General features: G+C 44.7%; 3 protein-coding genes across 3 annotated transcripts; all 3 read right to left on the bottom strand.

Annotated features, from left to right (window-relative positions):
- Positions 1 to 7,673: 7,673 nt before the first annotated feature.
- Positions 7,674 to 8,836, bottom strand: LOC140189209 (histone H2A-like). Its single transcript, XM_072245901.1, has 2 exons — positions 8,790 to 8,836; positions 7,674 to 8,057 (listed from the first exon to the last, which is right to left on the bottom strand). Exons 1-2 carry the CDS (start codon positions 8,834 to 8,836, stop codon positions 7,694 to 7,696), a joined length of 411 nt encoding a protein of 136 aa, XP_072102002.1. The 3' UTR covers positions 7,674 to 7,693.
- A 92-nt stretch (positions 8,837 to 8,928) lies between these two features.
- On the bottom strand, positions 8,929 to 9,347 carry LOC140189343 (histone H2B 1/2-like). Its single transcript, XM_072246089.1, has one exon. It carries the CDS (start codon positions 9,301 to 9,303, stop codon positions 8,929 to 8,931), a length of 375 nt encoding a protein of 124 aa, XP_072102190.1. The 5' UTR covers positions 9,304 to 9,347.
- A 6,754-nt stretch (positions 9,348 to 16,101) lies between these two features.
- LOC140189239 (histone H2B-like) lies at positions 16,102 to 16,565 on the bottom strand. Its single transcript, XM_072245925.1, has one exon. The coding sequence runs from the start codon at positions 16,563 to 16,565 to the stop codon at positions 16,191 to 16,193; it is 375 nt and encodes a 124-aa protein (XP_072102026.1). The 3' UTR covers positions 16,102 to 16,190.
- Between the last annotated feature and the right edge of the window lie 732 nt (positions 16,566 to 17,297).

Raw genomic sequence — 17,297 nt, 5'->3', positions numbered from 1 at the left:
CAGAACTGTGCAAAATACAGTCTGGTCTCACTTTGACTTTTACAGCTGTCATACAGCATCCCAAATTCTCTACTCAGTTCCCTGATCAATGAAGACAAATAGGCCAAACACCACCTTCACCATCCTGACTACCTGTGTTGTCTCTTTCAGTGAATGATGTTTCTGTATTTCATGGACCCTCTTCTGTAATACTCTCCAAGGGACAAGAATTTACTGTGCAGATCCTTCCCTGGTTGAACTTCTCATAATGCAACACCTCAAACTTGTCCACATCAATATCCTTCTGCCATTTTTTGGCCGTCTTCCCCAGTTAATCTCCATCCTATTGTACTCTCACACAATCTTCACAGTCCACACTACCACCAGCATTGCTGTCATCTGCAAACTCACTGTCACCACAATGTCAGAAAATTGTTAATGTAGATGACAATTGACAGTACCAGCACCGATCCCTGTGACTGTCACTGGTCAGAGGCCTCCAACCTGAATAACAAGCTGCCATGACCACCCTCTGCCTCCTTCCATCAAGACAAGTATCTTGTCTGGCATCCCCTCTGCTCCAAATGTGTAATACAAAAGAAATAAAGATTAAATCAAAATATATCTACCTATGGCCTACATCTCTCAGAAGAGACAAAACCTGAACTCCCCACTCCAATTCTGGCCCACTCATACAATGACCGCTCTGGTTAAGTATAACTTTTTATTGGATCTTGCCACGTTCCGAATTATGGGCAATCAAACATTTCCTCGGGAACTGTGACATGCAAAATGTGCCAACTGCCCAGGTTCACTTCATCAAACTCCCTCTCCTTTTATATAATCTGATGACTGTGTGGAACTGTGGCACTCAAAACTGTGGACTGCAGGAAACCAGAGTACATGCCTGCACTGTTCTACAAGGCCACAAATGATTAAAAAAACACTGTATAACAAACACTGGAATTCCCCAACTGAGATGAATGGGGAGGCTGGATAACTGAAAAGATTCAAAGAGAAGGAAGATAAATGTTTGTAAAATCAGGGAAGTGGGATTGACATACAAGGAAGGCTGATGGCAGATCAGACTTTATATGGAATTGTGGGTGAGGGACTAAGAGAGGACACACTGGAGGGTTCATCCAGTGGGACAATGTGGATAGAGCTCAGGATAAGAGAGGTGCATTCACTGATGGGGTTATACCACAGGCCTCCCAAATGCCGGCAGGAGATAAAGGAACAGAAATGTAGCAGGTAATGAAAGATGTAAAAGCAACAGGGTAGTTGCAGTGGGTGACTAATTTCCCCAATGTTGACTGGGACTCCCTTAGAGTCAGGGGCTTAGATATCACCGAATATGTTAGAAGAATACTGGGATGTTACTTAACATAGAAGTGGATAGTCTAACCCGGGAAGGGAGCCATAGAAACATAGAAACATAGAAAATAGGTGCAGGAGTAGGCCATTCGGCCCTTCGAGCCTGCACCGCCATTTATTATGATCATGGCTGATCATCCAACTCAGAACCCCGCCCCAGTCTTCCCTCCATACCCCCTGACCCCCGTAGCCACAAGGGCCATATCTAACTCCCTCTTAAATATAGCCAGTGAACTGGCCTCAACTGTTTCCTGTGGCAGAGAATTCCACAGATTCACCACTCTCTGTGTGAAGAAGTTTTTCCTAATCTCGGTCCTAAAAGGCTTCCCCTCTATCCTCAAACTGAGGCCCCTCGTTCTGGACTTCCCCAACATCGGGAACAATCTTCCTGCATCTAGCCTGTCCAATCCCTTTAGGATCTTATACGTTTCAATCAGATCCCCCCTCAATCTTCTAAATTCCAACGAGTACAAGCCCAGTTCATCCAGTCTTTCTTCATATGAAAGTCCTGCCATCCCAGGAATCAATCTGGTGAACCTTCTTTGTACTCCCTCTATGGCAAGGATGTCTTTCCTCAGATTAGGGGACCAAAACTGCACACAATACTCCAGGTGTGGTCTCACCAAGGCCTTGTACAACTGCAGTAGTACCTCCCTGCTCCTGTACTCGAATCCTCTCGCTATAAATGTCATAGAAAACATTGTATTGGGAAATGAGCCTGGCCATTGATAGAAGTTTCATTTTGGGAACAGTAAATAAGGACAAGATTGGACCTGGTGGTAATATGGTCATTTGGGGTACAGTTAATTGCAACTGTCTACATTGAACATGTAAATGATGTTTAAAAGCAATCGGGTCAGAATTCAGACAGAACTGTTTCTATGAGGAGGAAACACAAGGATGGTAAAGTCTGGCAGAGGGGCATAGTGAGAGATGTTATGAATTCAGACTGAAAGAAAATGAAGGATAAGGAATATTTCAGAAGTAGAAATTGGAGAAAGCCTCTGGCAACATGAAACAAGTAAGAGAGAAGTTAGAGAGAGAATCAGAAGTGTGAAACGGGAAGAAGAAATAACTTTGGTGAGAAGGGGCACTGCGAAGAGGGTACGACAACACAAGCACAGAGGAGAGAGTTTATGTCTGAAGTGTGCAAAGGACTAAACCTGTACTTCTCATCAGTATTCATCAATGTGGTCATGGAGGATAGTGAGATCAGAGAAGGGAATGTTGATATTCCAGGGCATGTTGTTCCTCAGGCAATGGAGACAAATTACAGATTGGTGAGTCTTGGATCAATGTTCGGGAAATTATTCGAGAATATTATTAGAGATAGGATCTCTAATAAAAGTTTGGAGGGTAAAAGGAGGATATCATGATTCAGAAGGCAAAGTGAGCAAAATCCAAGAGATTCTCTTGGTATATTCATAGGAAAAGTTAAGTTAGACACAGAATCGTTCCCCTTGGAGGTGAACATGGCCATCTGTGTGTGGAGGCAAATGAAATAGGAGAGGCTATCCATGAATATTTCTGACAGTTATTCCACCATTGCAAAAATTCTTTAAGGTTGTTAAATCTCCAGGGCTTTATCAGGTACATTCTCGTACTTTGTGGGAAGCTGGAGAATACACTGTGGTGGCCAGGGGAGAGATTATTTTGCTTCATCTCAGGCACCAGTTGAGGTTGCACATGATTGGACAGGGTGAGCAATGTGGAATTGATAGTTTTGAGGCCCAGACTGTGAATGATATGAAGAGGCAGGCTGTGTTGAGGAAGCAGGGAGTCTGCAGTAGCACTTGACAGATTTAGAGAATGGACAAGGAAGTGCCAGATGAAATATAGTGTAATGAAGTGTGTGGTCATGTACTCTGGTAGGAGGAATAACAGCCTAGGCTCTTTCTAAACAGGGAGAGAACAGAAATCAGTTGTGTGAAGGGTCTTAGTGCACGATTCCCTAAAGGTTAATGCACACATTGAGTTGGTAGTGAGGAAGGCAAATGTAATACTTGCATGCATTTCAAGAGAACTAGAAAATAAAAACAAGGATCTAATGCTGAGGCTTTGGTCAGACCTTATTTGGAGTATCATGAGCAGGCTTGGGTAACTTTTCTAAGAAAGGATGTGCTGGCATTGCAGAGGCTGTAGTGGAAATTCATGAGAATGATCCCAGGACTGAAAGAGTTAGGATGTAATAATCATTTGATAATCTGGGCCTGCAGTCACTGGAGTCTAGAAGAATGAGGGAGAATCTTATAGAAACACATTGAATATTGAACGGCCTAGATAGCGTTGATGTGAGAGGATGTTTCCAATAATGGAGGAATCTAGAACCAAACCACACCCTCAATAAAAGATGCCCCTCTAGAATAGAGATGAATAATTTCTTTAGTCAGAAGGTGATGAATCAATGGATTTCATTTCCACAGGCAGCCATAAAGGCAGTCAGTGTTTTTTTTTAAAGCAGAGGTTAGTAGATTTTTAATTATTATTAAGGGTATCAAAGTTTATGGGTAGAAGGCAGGAGAATGGGGTTGAGATGGATATATGATGGAATGGCAGAACAGACTGAATGGGCCAAAAGGCCTAATCCTGCTCCTGTGACTTCAGGACTGATGGTTTATGCGCTGCCATTGTTCAAAAAGGGTAGTGGAAACTACAGGCCCATCAGTCTGTAATTTGTTGGAAGAGTTTCTGATGAACAGGATCCACCAAAATTTGGTTTGATTCAAGACAGTCAGCACAGTTTTGTGCAAGGAAAATTATGTCTGGTAATTTCTTGCAGCCCTTTGAGGGGTTTCACAAGGGCGTAGATGAGGTTAGGGCTGTGGATGTTGTTTATATGGACATTAGCCAAGCCTTTGATTATAGTCTGGAAGGTTAGATCTAGAAACTGGAATCTGGGGAGATAGTTGATCGATTCCATAATTGCCTCCGTGACAGGAGGCAGAGGCTGATGGTTGAGGGTTGTGTCTCAGACTGGAGCTGTCTGTCTAGTGGTGTGCCACTGGGTGACAGGACCTTTGTTGTTTGTAATTTATATAAATAATGTCCATCTGAATGTGTAATTCACTGAAAGTGACGTCTCAGCTAGATACGGTGGTGAAGATGGGGTTTGATCTGCTGGCCTTCATCATTCATGTCACTGAGTACAAGAGTTGAGAAGAAGTGTTGCAGATACACAAGTCTTCGGTGAGGACTGATTAAAGGAAACCATGCTGACTTTGGCCTATTTTTTCATGTGTTGCCAAGTACCCGAAAATACATCCTTGACAATTGACTCCATCATCTTCCCAACCACTGAGATCGGACTAGCTGGCCTATGATTTGCTTTCTTCTGCTTCTCTCTCTTTAAGAGTGGATGACCTTTGCAATTTTCCTGTTCTCTGGAACCACACCAGAATCCAGAGATTATGGAAAGATTATTACTAAAACTGCCACAATCTCTTCAGCCACATCTTTCATAGAACTGGTGTAGATAATCTGGTCCAAGGGAATTTTCTACCTTCAGACCTTTCAGTTTCCCAAGGACCATCTCCCTAGTAAAGGCAAAATCACTCATTTCTGCCCCGTTTCTCTTGAATTTCCAGCAGACTGCTAATATCATCCCCAGTGAAGACTGATGCACAATTCTTATTCAGATTGTCTGCCATTTTCCTGTACCCCATTACTACCTCTCCAGTAACATCTTCCAATGAACTAATATCTACTTTTGCCTCTCTTTTACACTTTGTATATCTGAAGAAACTTTTGGTATCCTCTTTAATACCAGTGGCTAGCTTACCTTTGTATTCCAACTTTTCCCTCTCTTCATGACTTTTTTTGTTGCTTTTTGTTGGTTTTAAAAGTTGTAAATACTCTGAGAGTCAGGGACATCTCGGAGCAGATACAGAACAGGGGGATGGTGTTCATTCAGCCAGAGATGGTGATTCACATCGGTACCAATGGACAGGTAGAAAAGGGATGATGTCCCACAGAGAGTTAGGGAAGAAGTTATGGAGCAGAACCTGAAATGTTGTAATCTCCAGTTTACTCCTAGTGCCCTGTGGTGGTAGGGATACAAACAGAAAGTGAGAGCTAATGAATGTGTGGCTAAGGAGCTGATACAGGGACAGGGTTTCAGGATTACGGAACATTGGAACCTCTTCTGGTGCTGGGGTGACATTTACAAGAGGGATGGTTTGCAGTTTCAGTGGAGGGCGGTCAGGATCATGAAGTTCATTGCTGCACCCTATGAGGGTTGAAACGAGATTGACAGGGGGATGTGAAACAGAACACTAGTCACTGAATGGAGAGATTGAAGCTAAGTTAGATGCCAGGCACAGCAATATGTAATGATGGATTTTGAGTCAAATCCACATCTGACCTGGAGTTTGTTTAAAGACCAGTGCAGTGTTTCAGGGCCAGTTTGTTCCAGTAAGAGGGAGGGTCAAGAATGGCAAGGTTCAGGAACCTTGGATGATGAGACAGGAAGTTAATTTAATCGAGGAGGAGGAAGAAGCATAAGTAAGGCTTAGGAAGCTAGAATCAAACAGGGTGTTTGAGGACTATATTTAAAAAAATAGGGGAACTCAAGAACATTCGGAGAGCTGGAAACAGTGATGAAAAATCTCTGGCAAGTAGGATTGAAGATAATCCCATTGTATTCTGTACATTCGTTGTGGTGAAAAGGATACCTAGGGCTGCACTTTGGGAGATCCAACATCAAGGGTGTGTACACAGTTAATGGCAGGAACATTAACAGTATTGACAAAGAGAAGGATGTCGAGGTTCAGAGACATCGGTTCCCTAAAACTGGGAGCACAGGTTGACAGGGAGGTGAAGTCGGTGTATGGCATGTTTACCTTCATCAGGCAAGGCATTGAGTTCAAGCACCAGGACATGATGTTACAGGTTTATAAAATGCTGGTTAGGCCACATTGAGAGTATCGTGTTCAGTTCTGATCACCTCATTATAGGAAGCATGTGGAGGGTTTGGAGCAGGATGTCTGGAGGAGGTGTGCGCTGAGGAGAGGCTCGACATGCTGAAACTTTTTGCTTCTGGAGTGGCGTTGGCTCAGGAGAGATTTGATAGAAACCTGTGGAATTTTGTGGTCATAGTTGGTGTAGACAGCCAGTAATATTTTTCACAGAAGGCATGTATTTAAGCTCAGAGGAAGAAAGTGAAGAAAACAGATTGATGGAGACATGGAATGCACTGCCAGGGGTGGTGGCAGAGACAGAGAGCACAGGAGTATTTAAGGAAATCTTAGACAGTCACAAGAATATGTAGAGAAGGGCCAAAGGGCCACTCCTGTACTGTCCTTTGTTCTCTGAACAGCAGATGGCCCCTGGGCATGGATCCGTGCAGGAGACTGGGATATTATATCCCCAACAGAAAAATGATTGTCGGAGGGGCAGGACCGGCAGCTCAGTTTCACAGTACAAATGCTACAGGTACGATGGAGTGGAGAGGAGAGAAGAGAATGCAGAGATGTGTTTGACCAGGGAGAACATCTCAGTGGTACTTAAAGAAGACATCCCTGGGGATTGCTGCATCATGTATACTGGGACCGCCGCACTGCAAAAGGGTTGGTGGCGCAGAATTTATTCTGTGTGTCCAGTTTTATCAATCAGTATTTAGAAGTTCCTACTAGAGACAGGACAGAACTGAACCTCCTTGTCGATCCACCCACCCCCTCCCTTTTCTTCCTGGCACAAACAAAAGTCTGTATCAGAGCGACCCACCGCCTCACAGAGGGAGCCGCGTCTCGGGAGATCTGACCAAACTGACCCCGTCTTTGCAAATGTTCATTTATATTTCAGAGACCCAGGCGGACGAGATTTTCAGTAAATACTGTCAGTTCCATACGGTAAATGTACTTTTGCAGATAAATGTAAAGCTGCAAATCAATATTGTTCTGTGAGGCGGTGGGAATTGCTCATGAAGCGATCAGTGGGACGGTCCAGGGTCAACCCGCAATGTGAAACCCAGACAACGCGGTTTCAGGTCATGAAGACCGGAATCGTTCAATGATCGGAGATTAAATTCACCCTCCGGGGGCTGACTCTGAAAGTTAATTTCCCCGCCCCACAAGGGGAGAGAGCTCCATTCAGCCAGCAGAGAGGGAAATGAGGCAGGGTGTAGCGGACCGCGTACTCTGCAGACTTTTACCGATTTAATTCGCGGAAGAAACACGACGGAAGGAGAGAAAACGTTACCAGGGATGCCTCCGATCGGGGCCGTGTCAGATACACAGCCGAGTTACTCCGAACGGTAATCACCCGCTGTTCAGCCCTTCCACAGACACTGTGAGTGGCTCTGAAAAGAGCCTTTGGGTAAATAGGTTCAGTTTACGTCGCTTCACTTACTGGCACCGCCGGTTTTCTTGGGCAACAGCACAGCCTGAATATTGGGTAACACACCGCCCTGAGCGATAGTCACCCCTCCCAGCAGCTTGTTCAGCTCCTCGTCGTTGCGGACGGCCAGCTGCAGGTGTCGGGGGATGATGCGGGTCTTCTTATTGTCCCGGGCTGCATTGCCGGCCAATTCGAGGATTTCGGCTGTCAGATACTCGAGAACAGCAGCCAGATAGACCGGGGCTCCGGCACCCACCCGCTCAGCATAGTTGCCCTTTCTTAGGAGTCGATGAACCCGGCCGACCGGGAACTGCAGTCCAGCCCGAGATGAGCGAGATTTGGCCTTGGACCGAACTTTGCCGGCGCCGCTTTTTTCCACGTCCAGACATTTCCAAAGTCACAGTAACTGCTCCAGCGACAGGGAGGGAATGTTCACCCGCCCCAGCTCGCATTTTTATATCTTCTTTGAGAATGCAAACTAATGCTCGTGATTGGTTTAATGCTGCTTGTTTTCATTGGTGAAAAGGAATGGCCCAATCGACGAACTGCCTTAATCACCAATCAAGAGCCCGTAAAGGCAGAAGCGCGGAGTGTAACCATCTCCTCCCCAAAGTACTCTGAAAATTGGAAAAAGCCCGCCAAAAAAAACTCATTGTTCAAATTTAATCTGAAATTAAATCATTGCTGATCTGTTTGAGGACTGGGTCTTCGTATTTCCCCCTGTTATTGAAACCGGGCACATTTAATGTAAGTGTAGTTGATAATGGAGTGTCTGGGAACTCAAATTTCTTTCAACTCGTAAAGGAACCGAGTAAAACTGACACTCAGCTTCTGCCCGGTGCTGGTCATTGTGTAAACGTTAGCAGGTTATGGACAAACGGCTCTTCTCAAACTGTGACCAGCGGCTAGTCTGCAATTTTTTTAAAAAAACTTCTATGAAAGAACCGTGAAGTCGTTCCGGCCTCGAATTAAAATGAGATTCAGAGAAGTTACCTAACTCCAAATAATAAACTCCTGAACCCACAGCTAAAACAGCAACGGGAGTGGGAGGAATGTTAAACACCAGGATTATAGGGGGAAGATGAAGCGGATATTCCAACCGCTCTTTAGCTCCTGTAAAAGCCACCACACATAAAACGTGCGCCATGTATTGCCTAAATGCTAGTACAACTCTCTCAGTGAAATCGTGAGTGGCTCTTAAAAGAGCCGTTGTGTTTTCGATCATCTCACTGGGGAACTTTACTTGGAGCTGGTGTACTTGGTCACCGCCTTTGTCCCTTCGGAAACGGCGTGCTTGGCCAGCTCCCCGGGCAGCAGCAGGCGCACGGCGGTCTGGATCTCCCGTGAGGTGATGGTTGACCGCTTGTTGTAATGGGCCAGGCGTGAAGCCTCGCCCCCGATGCGCTCGAAGATGTCGTTGACGAATGAGTTCATGATGCTCATGGCCTTGGAGGAGATGCCAGTATCGGGGTGAACCTGCTTCATCACTTTGTAGATGTAGATGGAGTAACTCTCCTTCCTCAGCCTCTTGCGCTTCTTCCCTGCCTTACCGGCTGGTTTGGGCAGAGTTTTCTTGGCGCCCTTCTTCGGAGCGGGTTTCGCTGTCTCAGGCATTTCAGCTGACCGCTTCAGAACCACAAATAAGCAAAACGGACCCGGAGCACGAATTAAATAGGCAGCGCCCAGAGGTGTATGCTAATGAGGGATGGGATGCCTGGGTTTCTCAATGGCTATTTGAAGTAACGTTCATGCAGTAAGATAATTTGATTGGATAGCTAAAGGAATTCGTTCAACCAATCAGAACTCGTTCTGCACTACCCAGTGTTCGTTTTGGGTAACACCGTGGACAGGGACCTGTCGCCGATCTGGTGAGTTGCCGCTGCCGGTTAATTCCGCAGGAAGGAAATCTAAAATACAAAATGGACCAACTACAGCGGCAGTATTCGGTCATTCGGCCCGTCGTATCTGCTAGAAAAGCAGATGGAATGAGGAAAACACACAGTTGATAATATGAAACGTTTATGTAATGAAACAGGACAGCAGGAGACCGAAGGTCAAATGGACCAGGTGAAAGATAAATTTACTGCAGCAGCATCATAAACACATAGTATCCACGATACAGTGCTCACAAGAACTAAACTGCTGTACAGAATTGTAAGAAGAGAAGAGAATTAGCAGTTAGTCCTGACGAAGGGTCTCGGCCCAAAATGTCGACTGTACCTCTTTCCCAGAGATGCTGCCTGGCCTGCTGCGTTCATCAGCAACTTTGATGTGTGTTGCAGAGAATTTGAACGAGTCTCAAGACAGTCCATTGCAGTGTAAATTGATCAAAGTGGTGCTGTCTTGAGGTGGGGAGGAGCGTTGTTGGGTTTTGTTAAAGTACGTAATGTCTGTACATTACGTACAGGGTTCATTCTGTACCCGTCAGCCTCTGGTACAGTGTGAGAGTGTGGAGTTCATTCTGTACCTGTCAGTCTCTGGTACAGTGTGAGAGTGTGGGGTTCATTCTGTACCCGTCAGTCTCTGGTACAGTGTGAGAGTGTGAGGTTCATTCTGTACCTGTCAGTCTCTGGTACAGCGTGGGAGTTGGTACTTGGCACTGTGTCTCCCAGTCTCTCATGCAGTGTAAATGTAGAAACTTCTTTCAGATTCATCCTCACAATTGAATTATTTTTAGCTTTTTAAACAATATCACACAATGCGATGTGGCCACACATTTGTTGGAGGAACAACACCTTATGGGTGGCTTCCAACCTGACGGCATGAACATCGAACTCTCGCATTTCTGGTAATGCCTCCCACACCCCCCCCTTCACCATTTCCCATCATCTTGCCCACCCACCATCTCCCTCTGGTGCTCCTCTCCCCTTTTCTTTCTTCCATGGCCTCCTGTCTCTTTCACTAATCAACTTCCCAGCCCCCTACAGGTTTCACACTCACCTTATTTTCTCTCTCCCCTTCCCCACCTTTTAAATCTACTCCTCAGATTTTCTCCTAAGTCCTGCCGAAGGGTTTTGTCCCAAAACAGTGGCTGTGTTTTTTTTCTATAGATGCTGCCTGACCCGCTGAGTTTGTTCAGCATTTGTGTGTGTGGCTTGGATTTCCAGCAACTGTAGATTTTCTCCTGTTTGTGACACAATGCTGCACATCAGTGTCTCAATGATGATGTATCTGGTTACGTTGTACTAATCTGAATGGACTTTGGAGCAGAGCATCCAGAGTAACAAGCCCAGACGATTCAACCCAACTCTGGTCTTGTGATAAATGTGTAACTTTCCTCGAGTCTCGGTGTGGGAGGGTTTGAATGGTGTGTATCGTGTAGCAACATTTGAACTGATAGAATTGAGAATGATTTTGACTGTAGATATGTAACCAGTGTGTCCACAGTGATCAGTGATGGGACCTTTGTTTGATCAGATTAAAACATACGTGGGCGGATCAGATCGCTGATGACATGAATATTGGTGCAGTTGTGGGTGGCGAGGAAGGTTGTCAAATGGACAGAAGTGGATATAGATCAATTGGAATCATGGATGGAGAAATGGGGGAAATGGATTTTAATCTGGACAAGTGTGAGGAGTTTTACAGGTAAAATGTCAGAAGAAACTCCACAGTAAATGGCAGCACCCTTAGGAGCACTAATACACGAGAGAACTTGATGTGTTTCTCTGTATTATCTTGCAAGTGTCACTAAAAGGAAGTAAACTGCTCTAAAGATCACAGAGCGGGAGCAGTAAGAGGATTCAGTGGGGGGTGGGGTCGCTGTAGGGTAATGTCATGGCTGGAAATGTGCGTAATTAATGACCACTGACATTCTGTTGTGTTTCTCTTTTAGAAGCTGGACTGCTGTTATGATGTAAGTATGTGAAGTTTTTTTTTAAACTGTGCTTTATGTTTCTGTATTTGGAGGACAATAAATGAGTTATGGTTTTCCTGAAATAGAAAATGCCTCATGCCATTTTATTTGTAAAAGTCTTCACACTGCAAGAATACCGCAGTATCAATCTGCACCAAGAAAACCTGATCACATTCTCTTGAGGTTCAATGGCATTGCTGACTCTGAGTTTACTACCGTCGAATGCCAGCAGGGTCACAATCAGCAGAAACTCTCACAAAGCAGCTCTGTTTGTATTGTGTGCTTAGTAGGTCTGTGGGAGATACCCAGAATGTGAAGCTATAGTAATGGAGAGAGACACACTGAGCCAAGTCACAGCTTGATGGGCAGAGAGGAAAACAGAGAATTTGATGTTGTGTCCTTATGCCTGTACTATGCCCAGTTAGAAGTGTTGTTCCTCCGCACAGTGTTCAGCCTCACTGTAACAGTGTGACATCAGACATCAACATGAAAACCAAAATAATCTCAGCTGAGATGTATTCTCTTTCACCTGTTGATCATCTTTGCAAACATTTTACAGGCAGAAAAGGCAAAGAATTTCTGTCTGAGAATCTCAAATGCAACAGCGTGTCACTTCTGCTGTGTCTGTCAGTTCCCCAGCATTTGAATGCTACCAATCACTGAATATGAAGGGGGAGATGGTTGAGAAGACAGCACACCAGAGTCCCAATACGTGGACTTGTCCATGGACTGACCTGATAAATGGCCATAGAGTTGATAACAGTGAGTTGGCGTTCACCGCCTCTCATTTTGGAAAGGATTCACCAGGCCACTGCACCTGCAGATACACCAGCAAGTTCACACGGGGAGAGGCCATTCACCTGCTCCATGGCGGACGGGATTCATTCAGTCACAAGCTATTACAACACCAGCCAGTTCACACCGGTGAGCAGCTAGACTTGGCTCTGTTGTCTCTGTCTCTCAGTATAGCTTCACACCTGTTCCAAGTGTGGGAGGAGATTCATTCAGTTCACCCACCGTGTGAGGCTCCAGTGAGTTTACAATTCATAGAGGACACACTTCTGTCCTGAGTCAGCAAAGAAATTTACTCAAGTCATCCCACCTGCTGAAACACCAGCAACTTCACATCAGGGAGGAAGTTATAAGAAGCTGTATATGGGACTGTTAATGTCAGATTCCACAGATATTGTGGCTGCTCATCAGACCCAGGACTGAACCCTGGTTACTGAGCATTGAGGGGGTTCATCCCACCATCTTAAAATACACTGATGTTTAATATTGTGGATCTGTCATAGACAAATAGATCAATTCCATTTCAAATCCTGTGTCTCAGGTGCTTCCTCCCTGTCACACTGATAATGAACAGTCGAGAGGCCACTCAGTCCAGCTGGTACCTGCTTGTGTTCCTATTGCACACCAGAGCTTTCAACCCCATCCCTGCCGTTCACCACTAACTCACCCTATAATGTTCAGGATGTAACTGGTCACCGGTCTGGCGATGAAGAGGTTTACCTTGAATTCACTCCACGACTTTCTGTAAACTGCAGAGGATTAATTTACTGTGGTTTTCTCCCAAATATTCCTCATCCCTCACAGCTCTGGACCAAGGCTGAAGTCTTGTGTTGTTAAAATCTTCCTGTCCCACTCTGTTCATTGTTTTGTGTCATTTTCACTGATTTCGAAGGGCTGTGCCTCACCCTGCCGGGCTGTTGCAATACAACACTCTCCTCTAAAGTACGACAGCAGAATGGTGGAGCAGAAACAAGACGGGTCAGCACAAATGAGGGCTTTGGAGCTCCAGATGTGATGGAGGCTCGAGTTTATGTAGAGTAGAAGGAGGGAATCAGACCAGGAGGATGAGGCTGCAAATGAAAGTTCAGCAACATTTGGAAACTGATTGACTGAAAAAAGAGGTTTATGTTTGCAAAATACTGGAGGGACTCAGTGCCCCCCAGCAGCATCTGTGCAGACAAATAAATAGTTGATATTATGGGCCAAGACACTTCATCCTATCTAGACTGTTTATTCCTCTGTTTAGCTGCTGCCTGACCTGCTGAGTTCCCGCAGTACTTTGTGTGTGTCACTTTACAGTTTATTCCCAGCATCTGCTGAACCTCGAGTTTCATATCTGCATTTCTAAATGAGTGGAACTATGACAGTTGTCATACAAAATGCTTGTTGACATTGAGTAATAACCAGGAGAAAATCTGCAGATGCTGGAAATCCAAGGAACACACACAAAATGCTGGAGAAACTCTGCAGGCCAGGCAGCATCTGTGGATAAAAGTACAGCTGACGTTTTGGGCCGAGATTCTTCAGCAGGACTGGAGAAAAAACAATGAGGAGTAAATTTTAAAAGGTGGGGGAGGGGAGAGAGAATTCTTAAATTCACACAAAGAAACTCTACATCACTAATACTATCATTGCTACAGCTGGTTTCCAACACATTAAGATATTCTTGTAAAACCTTATTGCTACATTGTTTAGTCTCTCCACCTATTTTGATTATGAATTGCAGCAAATGACCGAGCCAGGACTCAACCGTCTCTCCTTCAGGAACAATTGTATTACCTTCTTTAATCAATATTCGGAACCCTATGAATCCCACACCCCCATTTTCTTAGTCATTCCCCAAACATCTTCAAGTTTAATAGTCCTTCCAATACTTTCACAGTATGACCTCCAGTAAATCTTTTTCACAAGCTTCATTACTTTCCTCACCACGGCCTGTGACCTGTTACACTTAATATGATTACACGGAGAGTGATACTTCCTAACTTTCCGAAATGCCACGTTTCTCTCAGTAACTGCCTCTGCACACTCCTCCGTCCACCACGGTACAGCTTTTCTCCCACTACTGCACTTTTTAAATTGAATCTCTGCCACCACTATTTGATGAATAATGTCACAACGTTTCTTTGCAGAAATCCACATCATCCTCACCATTCAGCCCAGACAGACACTCAGCACATAAAACATTCAAACTTCTCCCAATTTGCTTTACCAGAGTTCCACCTCCTAAAAGTGGCCTCATGCCCCCTATATAAATCCAAACCCAAGCTTATAAACATAGGGAAACGATCACTCCCCAATGCTTCATCTCCCATGACATCCCACTACTCACTCCAATGTTCAAAACTAAAGTTAAATTTACAGCATTTTCAGAACTATTATGAACATTAAATCTCGTACCTCCCCCACCATAAAGACTAACAGGATATGAAATATCTGAAACTCTTCTATAAACAAAATATTACCAATCTGAGAACAACCCCACAGTAAATTAATTATGTGTTAAAATCCCCACACCATACAACGCTTAGTGAGCTAGAGCTACGTATACTCTCCAACAAATCAATCGGAAGCTTTCCACAATGGTTATAATAATACACAAACACGAGGAAATCTGCAGATGCTGGAATTTCAAGCAACACGCATAAAAGTTGCTGGTGAACGCAGCAGGCCAGGCAGCATCTCTAGGAAGAGGTACAGTCGACGTTATAATAATATACCACTTTATTGCCCCTACCTGTGGAATCAAATGTCTTCAAATGCCTCATACATTTCATTTACATCCACAACTTTATGGCCTCTCCCTCTCTTTAAAAAAAACTTGCAACACCACCTCCTCTACCAACTAATCTATCACGCTTAATTACAATATAACACTGGAAGGAAGAACTTAAATGCGATAACAATCAGGTTTCCTGAATACATATAACATCACATAGATTTGATAAATCAGAAATAAACGAAGTTTTGACCATTAGAAATCAGGCTTCTGAAAATCGCCCTTCTGATGCAGGCGGGGCGGGAGGTGCGGAATGTAGTGGGGCGTTTATGATTGGTGAACCAGTGCCCATTCTGATTTGAAAGAGCAAATATTCCAATCACAGAGCTGCCTTATTCACCAATCAGACTGTAGAAGCGCGGAAAATACCGTCCAACCGCCGAAATAAACTGAAATTTGCAATACACCGCCAAAAAAGCCTTTGTTGCTGAAATTAAACCACAACAGGTTTGTTTGTCGGCTCTTTACCCCCGTTACTGGAGTCCGACACACTTAAACAAAGTGTAGTTAATATTGCGATGGTGTCTGAGAAATTAGTTCACCGATATCTTTCAATTGATAAACGATTGGAATAAAACCGGTCCTCAGCTGCCGTTCGCGGTCGGTCATTGTGTAAACTCAAGTCAGTTTAGCAAGGGGTCACCCGTCAGAAAGTGGAGCTTTAACAAGTACTCTGAACGACCCGTGACAGTGTTCAGCTCTTGCGTCGGAATGGGGTTAAGAGAAGTATCGAAAATGGGACAAAGCTTAATGAACCCACGGTATTTAAACCAGAAACATTAGCGTCCATGTCAGAGAAATCTGATGACCGAGAGGAAGCGACGGGGAAACGGGTGTGTAACGATTCCGTGTCTGGGCAGTTGGCAGGAATTAACAGAGAAATTGGGATTATACTGAGCAGCGGACAGCAAGTTCTGATTAACGGGGATAAGATTCTGAATGAGCATTTCAACAAAAAATTCCAAATTTACCTCAATTCCATGTCTCAATATCGTGTAACTCTTTTAATGAAACCGTGAGTGGCTCTTAAAAGAGCCTTTGATTTTCCGGTTTGTTTTGTCAGTGAACTTGTCTTCACTTGGAGCTGGTGTACTTGGTCACCGCCTTTGTCCCTTCGGACACGGCGTGCTTGGCCAGCTCCCCGGGCAGCAGCAGCCGCACGGCGGTCTGGATCTCCCGGGAGCTGATGGTGGACCGCTTGTTGTAATGGGCCAGGCGGGAAGCCTCGCCCGCGATGCGCTCGAAAATATCGTTGACGAATGAATTCATGATGCTCATGGCCTTGGAGGAGATGCCGGTGTCGGGGTGAACCTGCTTCATCACTTTGTAGATGTAGATGGCGTAAGTCTCCTTCCTCGACCTCTTGCGCTTCTTGCCAGTCTTGCTCACTGGTTTGGACAAAGCTTTCTTGGCGCCCTTCTTGGGAGCGGGTTTCGCTGGATCAGGCATTTCCTCGTCGGTTTCAAACACAATAATAAGCAGAAGCTGTCCGGAGCGCGGATTAAATAGGCAGCGCCCAAAGCGGTATGTTAATGAGGATGGGAATGCTGAGCATTTCCATTGGCTGTTTGGAGAAATGAATCACCAATCGGAACGCTGGGGGATGGGAAGCGGCGCCAATGGGCGGGGTTTACCGCTGTCGTTTGATGCGGGAGGAAGTACTGAAGGGCAGAGACAGGCCGGGGTGCGGGCTGAAATTGAAAAGGGAAACGCAAATTTCAAAAGCCGAATGAAAATAAAATCAGATGAAATATTGTAAAATTAAACACTAGGACATTTAGTTCATGACATAGGGCTGCAGGAGAGTGAAGGAGAGATTTGGACATTTCAGTGTAAAGTTTAAATCGAGTTTATTTATGCACAGGTGAAAGGAACAAAGTATTTGTAGCAGCATCACAGACATTGCATCAGAGACACAACACTGACAAGAAACACTGAAATTAAATATGAATTATACCAAAATATTCAAACAGACAGAAGACTATCAGAACAAAATCAAAATAACAAACAGATTATGCCGGCAGTGGGAGAATCATCCCTCTTGTGCTTCTTCATCTCGTCACTCTGGATTCAGTGTCACACAACGCTGCCACTTTGATCTGGCCCATGCCTTCATTAACCAAGTCCAACACTTGCCTTTATTGCATCTTCCTTCTCCTTACACTGGTCATCGGGTTTGTG

The sequence above is a fragment of the Mobula birostris genome, chromosome 28, assembly GCF_030028105.1.
Source record: "Mobula birostris isolate sMobBir1 chromosome 28, sMobBir1.hap1, whole genome shotgun sequence".
Lineage (NCBI taxonomy): Eukaryota > Metazoa > Chordata > Chondrichthyes > Myliobatiformes > Myliobatidae > Mobula > Mobula birostris.
This window is presented reverse-complemented; position numbering and strand designations above follow the sequence as displayed.